At 38.5% G+C, this 11295-nt stretch overlaps 1 protein-coding gene across 2 annotated transcripts in view; it reads left to right on the forward strand.

Annotated features, from left to right (window-relative positions):
• Positions 1 to 10402, forward strand: part of OSBPL6 (oxysterol binding protein-like 6) — a 175444-nt gene extending 165042 nt beyond the window's left edge. For both annotated transcript variants that reach the window (XM_011944043.1, XM_011944044.1), the window contains 6 exons: positions 893 to 971; positions 2871 to 3015; positions 4937 to 5081; positions 6274 to 6400; positions 8577 to 8699; positions 9716 to 10402. In XM_011944043.1, the coding sequence (XP_011799433.1) occupies positions 893 to 971; positions 2871 to 3015; positions 4937 to 5081; positions 6274 to 6400; positions 8577 to 8699; positions 9716 to 9824 (728 nt within the window). In that variant the 3' untranslated portion in view covers positions 9825 to 10402. The remainder of the gene's footprint in view (positions 1 to 892; positions 972 to 2870; positions 3016 to 4936; positions 5082 to 6273; positions 6401 to 8576; positions 8700 to 9715) is intronic.
• Positions 10403 to 11295: the final 893 nt, after the last annotated feature.

Genomic DNA, 11295 nt, shown 5'->3' on the forward strand with positions numbered 1-11295 from the left:
TAATATTAATATGATATGATAATATTTATTGATATGAATAAATAATAAAATATCATTTTATTTATTTGATTTATTTTATGATTTATTTTTAAAATAAATATAAATATTTGATCATTTCTTGGTCATCACCAAGAATCAGGCATTTTGTGGAGATGGCACAAAGTTCCCTTAGTTCATCAAAACGGAACCAGGTGGTTATCACAAATGCACAAATAAATCTAAATTTCCACACGTAAAACATAAAGCCATCGTGTGAGGTAAAGTGCTGGGCCCTGGCCTACATCTTAACAACCAGTATAAACACATTCCTTAAGTTAATCCCACTCTCTCATAAATCTTATTTTGTATATTTTATTTTATCTGTATTTAGAGATTTTTTTTAACTGTAATCCCAAATTATATGTCTTCGATATGGAAGGAAATGTATATATAAATTAATTGTATTGCTAAACTGCAATTATTTTTAGTATACACCTTATGCTTGATATATTTGTTAACTATTTTTACCAGTTGGTTAAAACTTATAACAACATTTATTGCTGTCTGGACATTAAAGCACAGTAGAGTCTATGTTTATATGTATAATGTGAATATACACCCACACACACACCACACACACTGTTCCAGTCTTCTTCCAGCTCTGTTAGTTGAAAACAAATAAAGAGCATATATTACAGAGAAACATAGATAGTGGGTTTTGTTTGTTTGTTTTTTGGTTCACAGTTAATATTTTCACCTTGGGCCATTTTCAGGCCCTCATCATACTAAATCAACAATATAGAATCAGTTGTCATTCCAAAGGTTTTTCATAAAGTGTAATACAAAAGTTAATTTTTACAGAAGTGATTAGATATGGGGTATGTATTTCTTGTCCTCTGCCTATGTCATTTAGATATCAGATGGAAAAACAAGTTCTGGGGGAAGTCGATGGAAATCCTGCCTGTTGGAACACTGAATGTCACGCTTCCAAAGTAGGTGACTCACACCTCCCTTTTGGCCTCTTGTCTGCTTTTCTAAATCATAAATGGGTATTTTAAGCTCTAGAAGATGGTAAGGGTTTATTTCTCTGTATACCCAAGGCTTCTGTTACCTTTGCCAAAGTTTTGAGAATAGACTCCCACAAAAACAAATGAGAACTTAAGCATATGTAGCAAAGCTTCCTGTTTATTTCTTCACATCCTCCATTCTTCGGTCAGTACCACCAGGTACCTCCCATGACCCAGTCGTCATGCTAGTTTGATTTTATATAAAAGGTTCTCCTGTTTAGCCATTCTTTGCTATACAATTCGGTTTCACTTTTGAGTTCATCTTAGATCCAGGGAGTATTTTATCAAAGAATAGTGACGAAATTCTTTTATAGTTGTGTTCTAGAGGATACTGCCTCTAAATATTTTGACATTAATTGGAATTTTTATTGAGGCCAAGGGCTCGATTGTTTCTTCGGTTTTATCTGTTTGAATGACAGAATTTCCAGATGAATTGGATATGGAAGAAGGTAAAGAGAAGGAGATATTCCTAGGACCACAAAATAAACTTTGAATATTTGAACATGTAGGCCGGGCACGGTGGCTCATGCGTGTAATCCCAGCACTTTGGGAGGTTGAGTGGGCGGATCACAAGGTCAAGAGATCGAGACCGTCCTGGCTGACATGGTGAAACCCCATCTCTACTAAATATACAAAAAATTAGATGGGTGTGGTGGCATGCACCTATAATCCCAGCTACTCGGGAGGCTGAGGCAGGAGAATTGTTTGAACCTGGGAGGCAGAGGTTGCAGTGAGCCGAGATTGTGCCACTGCACTCTAGCCTGGGCGACAGAGCAAGACTCCATCTCAAAAAAAGAAAAAAAAAAAAAGAAATAAGGAAGAGAGATTTCCTAGGTATATATGGTGTCTACATCATACCAATTCATAAACTTTGCAGAAACTTAGAAGCATCTTTTTTATGTTGATGTGACATTTCATTTGAAAATATATGTAATGTACAAACTTAAATGTGATTTGAAACTATTATCATTTCATTCCTTAGCAGAAATTCTGTAACCTTGCTCCCCAGAATTTGTATTAGATTTGTGCCATCTTAGTATGCTCCTCAGTCTTTTCCCGAATAATTATTCACATCTGAGGTCTTAAACCTGGAGTACGAAACAGTGTTCCCAGAGTGATCTTTCTTCAATGCACACTCTGTGGTGCCTATCTCCTACCTGGAATCCTGCAGTGGCCCCCATTGCCTGCAGGGTAAATCCAGACTCCTTGGTAGGTCCGTGCAGGCCTTCCCGGCTCTGCCTCATCACACCTTTCCTTCCTTGTGTCCTGCCACTCGCATTCACTTGGAGCACAGCATTCACAGGCCTGGAAGCCTTGTGCTCTTCTGACCTTTGTGGCTTTGTGGATGCTTTCCCCAGCCCATAGTGCCCTCCTACCTTCCCCAGCCCATGGTGCACTCCTACCAGCCATCCGTGCTTACACCAAACCCAGCCTCTTCTAAGGTGTCTTCCTAGACACTCATCCCACGTTCCAGGCAGATTGAAGGACTAAAAACTCTTCCTTCTGTGTTCCGATGATGTGCACATTTTAAGTATTTGTTTGCATATCCATCTATCCTCCCATACTTTTGTCCCCAGAAAAGCAGGAAACAGGCTCTGTTCTACTTTGTAGCTTTAGCACCTGGCCCATAGAAAGTATTTAAATGTTCCTTAAGTGAATTAACCACATCATAAATACTTATGACCACAGAGAGAATTTCAAGACAAAAATGAGAGAAAAATCAGGGAAAAGAAAGCTTTGGCCAAAGAATATCCTCATTAGTAGAAACAGTTATATATATTTGTGACCTTCGTTGTTTTTCATCAACGTTACATTCTTCACTAGGTATGGAGATTACTATGTGTGGAATAAAGTCACCACTTGTATACACAACATCCTCAGTGGAAGAAGATGGATAGAACATTATGGAGAAGTAACCATCAGAAATACTAAAAGCAGTGTTTGCATTTGCAAACTCACATTTGTCAAGGTAAATACTATCATACAACAGTAAAGGAAAATGAGTATAAAACGCTTCTTAAAGAAGAAATAGAATAATCACCTTAAATAGCAGCAAGTGAATTTGTCCTGTATCATTGGTCCTTACGGATGTTTTAGATAAGAGAGCAGAACCAACTGATAAGAGTTTTTCAAGGCATGCAAGTTTCTGAATATATGGAGGTCAAAAAAGGCACCATGTAAAACAGAAAAAAACACATTTCTTTTTAAAGAATTTTCTTTTGAAGTAGCCAGTCAGTTGTTCACTAAATAAAATTCCAGAAAATACTTCTTGACTATAAATCTTCTAGTTTATATTTCTGTTTCTCTTCCTGCTTGATTATGTGTTCAAGTGATCTGATTTTCGGGAACTCATTAAAATGTTGTCATTTTCTGCAGACACTTGATGTAGTCATGTAGATGATCACCACCAGTCACTACATGCTTATCTAACCCTGCCGCTGTTATAATTCAAATAAGTTCAACAAGAAACATTAGCCTCATTAAAAAGAAAATATTTTGGGATAGAAATGCCCAAAAAGCACCATTTTCCCCCAGTTTCTCTGGTCTGAAGTGGAACATTCAGTATCACTGCCATGTTTGTTTGGATGTGCTACTGAATTCAACATGGTACAGAAACCCCACCCAACTACCTTACCTGTTCAATTCATGATCCCATTCTAATATAGTAGACAGGTAACATAATGGAGTCTTAAGACTCTAATATTTTCTTTTCTCAGTTAAATCCTTTTAAGCCATATTGGAAGGGTATGTTTATTTCAATTGAATACCTTTATTTTAGCCCAAAATGTTGTTCACTACCTTTTTTCTTAGAGACTCATAAGGTACCTAGAACTGAAGAGCCAAGATCCCTATGTGCTGTGGCTCGGTGATGTAAATATGTACATTTGGCTTGGTAGGCTATGAGAAGCTGCAGTGCAGTCCCGTCTCTAACACTTGCAGAGCCTGTATAATTAACTAAAATATGTAAATCAAGCCTGTAAGCTATCAAATAGAATATGCTCTATTTCTTTGCCTTGACAAATACACTTTTTATAAAGCCTGTGAGGCCAGGTTGGACCCTTCAGAACGCTGTGCTGTAACCCTGGCAATGTAGGACAGCCAGTCCTGGCCCACGGCCTTCCCTGCTTTCTTCCCACCTCTGGCTCTGTTTTCACTGCAAGGGGCCTCATACACACATATATAGGCAGTCCAGCCCACACATCTAAGCTCTGTTCACACCCCCACAAACAGCCACCCTTGGCCACCCCTCAGACCTAAGTGTGCACATGCTGGTGGGTGGTCTGCCCTTGGGTGCATGAATCCAAGGAAAAGGGCCTTGCCAGCTGTGGAATAAGCTTGGAGCTACTTGGACAAGGAATTCTAGGGTCCTGTATACTTGGGGCCTGATCTGGAAGGGGGATCATGGGGTCCAAGTAGGCAAACTGCCATAGACTTCTTCTCCCTTGGGAAGGAGTATGGCTGGAAGGGCCACATGAGGATCCTCCTGATAAAATTTGGCCATTTATAGATACTATGAAAATTATTTCACAAACAATTTCTGCCGCATGGCCAATTGAAATTTATTAAAATCCATGAGCAAGAGGAAAATTCAAAACAAGAGGAAAAAAAATTGCTAGCCTAGAAATTAATATTAGGTTCTTGGGATAGAAACTGAGCCTTCTCTGTGATATGCTACCATGTTATGCATGGAATAGAGACCATCCCTTTCTTGAAAGTTAAGCTAACTCTTAGAAAGCCAGCCCTCCATATAAAACATTTTGAGGTTTCTGTATTTCTGAAAATGGTTTGAATAAGGGACTTCAAGGCTAAGAAATTTTTCTATATGGAAAATATAGGGAATTGTGTTATTAAAGCCATCAAATGTCACAATTGGGGTTTGGTTTTTCCAGGTGAATTATTGGAATTCTAACATGAATGAAATACAGGGGGTGGTGATAGATCAGGAGGGGAAGGTGGTGCACCGGCTGTTTGGAAAGTGGCATGAAGGACTCTACTGTGGTGTGGCCCCCTCTGCAAAGTGCATTTGGAGACCAGGTGAGAGTGGCCTGAGTGTTCTGCCAACAGGAGGGTGCCATGGACAACAGACGGGAAGGGAATATCTGGTCATTCTATGCAACTCATATTATGTCTCCTTTAAGAGTGAGATTAAAAATGCAGATGCTTATGGCAATTATAGTTACATTCATACTTAACATTATAAGTTATACATAAGCCCCAATATTTGATATTTCATAATAAAAAATGTAGGCCAAATCTCTGACATTCAGTCAGAGATTGGGCTTCATGAAAAATTGCTCGAAGTGTAACGCCTACATTTGAAAAGCTAGGTATATTTATTAAGGACTTTAGATAATTGAAGTATACAAACTTAAATCCTTACTCATGTTATTTATTCTCTGCTTTAATAAAACAAAGACTACAAACATTTATAATCCACAAATTCAATAACTCACCAGAATAAGCGATCTTTTCACTTGAGCCTCAAGAGGTGGCAGTATGTTGACATTTAATAAAAGACATCAAAAGAGTTCTGATAACACATTAGCATATAACTGAATATCAAGTATAAATGGAACAAGTATCCACATGACAGTTATTGTCACTGGAATTTTGTTAGTTAATCCCTAACTAAAATTAGTTGTTAGTTTCCTAAGAGTCATCAATGAGTATTTAAATTTCCTGCTAGTAGAGTGGCTAGTTTATTCATTCCTCAACTGTTTATTGAGTGCTGGCTGTGTGTCAGGCTTTATTCCAGGAGCTTGGGATACATCAATGAGCAAGGCACACAAAGATCCTGCCTTCAAGTTCGGTTAAAAAGTGGCAAAAAAATATTAATTTAGATCTTCATGTTTTTCTTTTCTAAAAGGAAGCAAACAAGTGTTTCTGGTGAACTCTTAATGTTCGGGGTTAATTGCTGTAATATTTAGTTAACCAATTGAATATTCAAAAGAAATATGGAGTAGTTTAGCTAATGAAGACTACTATATGTGCAGTTTTGTTTGAAAGACAGGATTGTATTAAATATATGAATCTGTCAATTTTGATCATCAACACAAAGTTTCCTACCTAGGAATGTCACCAATTTAATTCACTTGAAAAAATTTATAGTCTTGTGTTTATGACTACAAATTTGGTGTTAGTGTGGAGTATTAAGCACTGGGGTAAGTCAGCTTCTTCTGTTCCATAAACCTTTCCCTCTCACAGTGGTTCATTGGCCTCTTTCCAGGTTCCATGCCAACCAACTATGAGCTGTACTATGGCTTCACAAGGTTTGCTATTGAGCTCAATGAGTTAGATCCAGTACTAAAAGATCTCCTTCCACCAACAGACGCCCGGTTCCGGCCAGATCAAAGGTGAGGATGGCACTGGTATTTAACATGCAGACTATAGCTGGGTGCAGTGGCTCACGCCTATAATCCCAGCACTTTAGAAGGCTGAGGAGGGAAGATCACTTGAGGTCAGGAATTCAAGACCAGCCTGGGCAATATAGTGAGACCCTGTATTAAAAAAAAAAAAATTAAAAATTAGCTGGGTGTGGTGGTGCATGCCTAAAGTCCCAGCTACTAGGGAGTCTGAGGTGGGAGGATCGCTTGAGCCTGGGATATTGAGGCCACAGTGAGCCATAACTGTACCATTGTACTGCAGCCAGGGCAACAGAGAGACCCTGGCAAAAAAAAAAAAAAAAAAAAAAAAAAAAAAAAAAAACAGACTATTATGACATGGGGCTTTAGAGGTCATTGTGACTTATTTTTACTACCATCATGTATTTGTATTCAATCCTTTCTTCATTCCCTTATTCAATATTTGAGTTTTCTATGCTGGGAAAAGCCATATTCATAGAATGATCATAACAGATTATCTCAGCACATAGTTCCCCACAGAAGGTAAGATAACAGAGATGCTTTTTTAACAGAAAGTTTCTCCCTCCTCCTGAAATTTACCAAAGGTCTGCAAATTTGTGAACTCTTTCTTAAATATGTAATCAATCCTCACCCAGTGTTTTTGACCTTTTTACTTCTATAACTCTGTAACATGGAGTATCTTTTAAACTGAAGAATAATAGGGTAAGTTACAGGGGCACCCAGAAATGCTTTGAGTGCAAGTCTGCAATTTGCCCAACGTGGTTTTGATCCCACAGAGTATGAGATATGCTCAAAATATAGTACCTTTAATACCTTCTGATTCTTAGTTTTTTATTCTTATATAGTTCTGAACTCATGATGTTCATTCCTATGGAATTCATTTTACTTTTCCCAAAAATTCTATATGCCATACAAATTCCACTGAAGATCAGTTTTCTGTTTCCCATGTATTTGTGGCTTTATTTGCCATCTGCCAAAATGCTCTGTTTTGAATGTTCTACTATTTAATTCTCTTATATTTTCCCCTCTCTTTCTAGAACATGCTGTCTCACTATTTGACATTCAAATTTATTAATAAACTTCCTGTACAATGTATACCATATTATATTCCTGTTCTTTGCTTTCATTTTGAAATGTAAGCATTTGTAAGTCACCATTCAGTCTGCTTTTTCCTCCTCAATTCTATTTCAGTATTCCTTTTCTGAATTTCATTTACTATTCATTTCCCATTCTGTGGCCTTTTATAATTTTCCCCATTACCTTTTCTTTGTCTCATCAGTTTTACACCCTCCAGTAAAACAGGAAAGCTCCTTCCTTCTCTGCCTGTTCTCAAAATAGATGGAGAATAGCCAGTTACCATCCTCCATTCTATGGCCTTTTAGCAAAAGCTTTCTGATAATATAGAAAAAGAACATGGCTGTGACTTCATGCTCTTCTCCCCCTGGACTCTGCAGTCGTCCTGAAAATCTCAAGTTATAGAACCCTAGACAGCATAAAAAAGTCTTCAAAGGCCGGGCGCGGTGGCTCAAGCCTGTAATCCCAGCACTTTGGGAGGCCGAGACGGGCGGATCACGAGGTCAGGAGATCGAGACCATCCTGGCTAACACGGTGAAACCCCGTCTCTACTAAAAAATACAAAAAACTAGCCGGGCGAGGTGGCGGCGCCTGTAGTCCCAGCTACCCGGGAGGCTGAGGCAGGAGAATGGCGTGAACCCGGGAGGCGGAGCTTGCAGTGAGCTGAGATCCGGCCACAGCACTCCAGCCTGGGTGACAGAGCGAGACTCCGTCTCAAAAAAAAAAAAAAAAAGTCTTCAAGGCCAAACCACCCACCTTTCACTGATATTGCTGATTATAATAATTCAGTTCATGTACATAGAAAATATGTAAATCCCGGGAGGCAGAGGTTGTAGTGAGCTGAGATCACACCACTGCACTCCAGCCTGGTGACAGAGCAAGACTCCATCTCAAAAAAAAAGAAAGAAAGAAAAGCATGTAAATTGATGGACAGAGGAAATGTGGCCTGGGGCAAAGGTGAGGAGACATCGCCAGAGTGTTACTGTGCAGTAATTTATGTTCATAACAATTAGAAAACAATTTTGTGCAAATGAGGTTTTTTTCCCCCAGAAAAGAGGATAATGTGTTAAAATATCAACTGCTTTCTGCTTAGATTTTTGGAAGAAGGAAATTTAGAAGCTGCAGCATCAGAGAAGCAAAGAGTAGAGGAACTCCAGAGATCTCGGAGACGATACATGGAAGAAAACAATCTTGAACATATACCAAAATTTTTTAAGTAAGTCGGTTAGCTCCCATAGCAAGTTCATGTTTTGCAAATGGTTGCCACAGTCAATGAGAAACTCCAGTTAAATGAAAATAAAATGGGTAAATGGATTTTGGTATCTTTGCTTTTGGCAGTGAAAATATTGAATCGATTTTGAACTTATGAGAAGTTAGTAACTATAAAAAGAAATTTTTTCTATAGCTCTTCTTTTTTCATGGGCAGCAGAAAAGAGTGAGCTTCCCACCCAGAAGGCTCTTTGTCCTCCAGTCGCACTCTTGAGAATGGTGGAAACTGATTCCTACTCCCTTAGCCAGAGACTGAACCAGACCCCACTGCCCACAAAATCATCCTGGCTTTATTAGGATTTCATTTTATTTCTAGCACACAAAGCTTGTGTGTGTTTAGATTTGGTCTCGCTGTGGTATGATAGTAGGTGATTATTACAGGATTATTTGCAGGATTATATATACATCACACAGATTAATCTGAGGTTTCCAAATCCATCTGTTGCCCTCCAGAGCCAGGACAAAAAGTTCAGGGTAACCTTATCTCCTTAAGATTTGTCCTCTCATGACTGCCCCGGGGTAGAAACGCAGCCTTGCCCTTCAGATGTCTAAAGTGTGCTCCTTGGACATGGGCCTAACAGGGGCTCTTAGAGCTACTGATATTGAATACTTTTAGTGAAGGAGAAATCATTCTTGTGCGTCCAGGGCCTGAAGCTATTAGTTACAGTATTTGTATATGCTTTGTTGGGGGCTATTTACTTTCTACCCCTGCCAGGAGGTAATTTGTTCCTGCCCTCCGTTCCTCTCCCCCTGGCCCTAACTACTTCCATTTCACACATTTAACAACAAAAATGACTTCACTTCTCGTCAAAAATAGTCACATCATCAGTAGTGAGCAGATAAGACACTAACTGGCTTACAAAACACTGCTTGTATGTCCATGTCTAATCTACAGGAGAGGGTCCAGTTATAAGGTTACCTTGATGTGATTTGTGACTAATGTTGATGTTTATATTTTCACAGAAAAGTTATTGATGCCAATCAAAGAGAAGCCTGGGTTTCTAACGACACCTACTGGGAGCTTCGAAAGGACCCTGGGTTTAGCAAAGTAGACAGCCCTGTTCTTTGGTAGACTGGGAATGTAGAGCTAGCCAACATATCACATTCTGAATGAATAAATAACTATGCACAATTATGTTTCTTATAGCTATGTGTGGTTTCTGGGTCCACTGAAAAACCTACCATTTGCTTTTCTATTCATCTTTATAATGGACTTTCAGAAGTGCATTAGGCAAAGCCCCTAACCACTTTCGGATCCTTTCTGTTTTGCTGCAACCATATTCCTTAAAAAAAAAAAAACCACACCATCCTTGGAAAGCAGAATAAAAGGAGCAGAATATAAAATCCAAAGTCTGACGAGTTTGTAAAGAAAAACAAATGGTAACTGGTGCTTAAAGCTGATCGAGAAAGTTAACAACAACATAGAAACCACACGATTGTTCCACTGTCTGGAAGCACCATCCCCTATCGCAGGACTCCCGGGCCACAAGCAGTCAGTCAGTGCAGGCTTCAAGCGTGTTTGTTTGATGTGGCGTGATTGTGCTGGCCTTGTTGAAAAAGATGTGATGCTTCTCAGAACCTGTTCCATCTGTATGCCATTGTTCATGCCTTAAGAAATGCAAAGATGTACAATAAATCATTTTTTAAATGTGTGCTCATAGGTTTATGTGAAGAACAGACTTTTTTGAATCATGGCATGATTCACTTTCTCAATCAGAACAATTATGACACTAACTTAAATGAGTTTTTTAAAAGTGAACAACACATGCTTTACTTTGATACGTCAGTTACCATAGCGTATGTCTGAAGGGAAAGAAGGAAAAGGTGTGCTAAGTAGATCTCTGTATTTACGTTGCTCGTTAATTTCCTGTCCTGCGTCCAGAAAATAAACCATCCCTCTTCCACCTAACCTCACAGTGTGCCCTATTATTTGGAAAAATCTGTCTTTGATTTGGACATTTGTTCATCAGTGTTAAAACCTTAAAAACAAAAAGCATATGGAATTCCTGTGTGGGCTTAGTAGTACTATAAATGTAACTGTTTTTGAGTGAAGCACCATGTAATCCATGTCTGAATCCTATGCCCACTCCACTGGCACTAGTCGAATTCCACTGAGAACAGAAGCAAGAATGCTAGTAGCTTATTTGCATTGTTTAAATGAATTCTATGCAAAATCATATTTTGAATTTTCATCAAGTGATTCCATATGGTACATGACCACATATTAAGCATTTACCTTGCTATTAGCAGAGATATGAAACTTAAGCTAAGGAATGTATCCATCCCAAAGCAGGAAAGCAGAAGTGTGTTTTGCTTACTTCAGGATTTGTTTTTCCTCCACTAATATGCAGAGGCTTTTGCAGAAAACTTGCATCAGTATTCCTAAGTTAGATGACTATATAAATACCTGTATGTTTTTTAAAAAGAATCTCCTCAGAGATTTTCCTAGGGAATTATAAAATTACATATATTTTATTCTTAGTTAGAAGTTTATTCTTAGATTCTTACCATTAGAACTTAAGTGTTATTTAAAACTCTGATAC

Source organism: Colobus angolensis, unplaced genomic scaffold (genome assembly GCF_000951035.1).
Source record: "Colobus angolensis palliatus isolate OR3802 unplaced genomic scaffold, Cang.pa_1.0 Scaffold224, whole genome shotgun sequence".
Taxonomy (NCBI): domain Eukaryota; kingdom Metazoa; phylum Chordata; class Mammalia; order Primates; family Cercopithecidae; genus Colobus; species Colobus angolensis.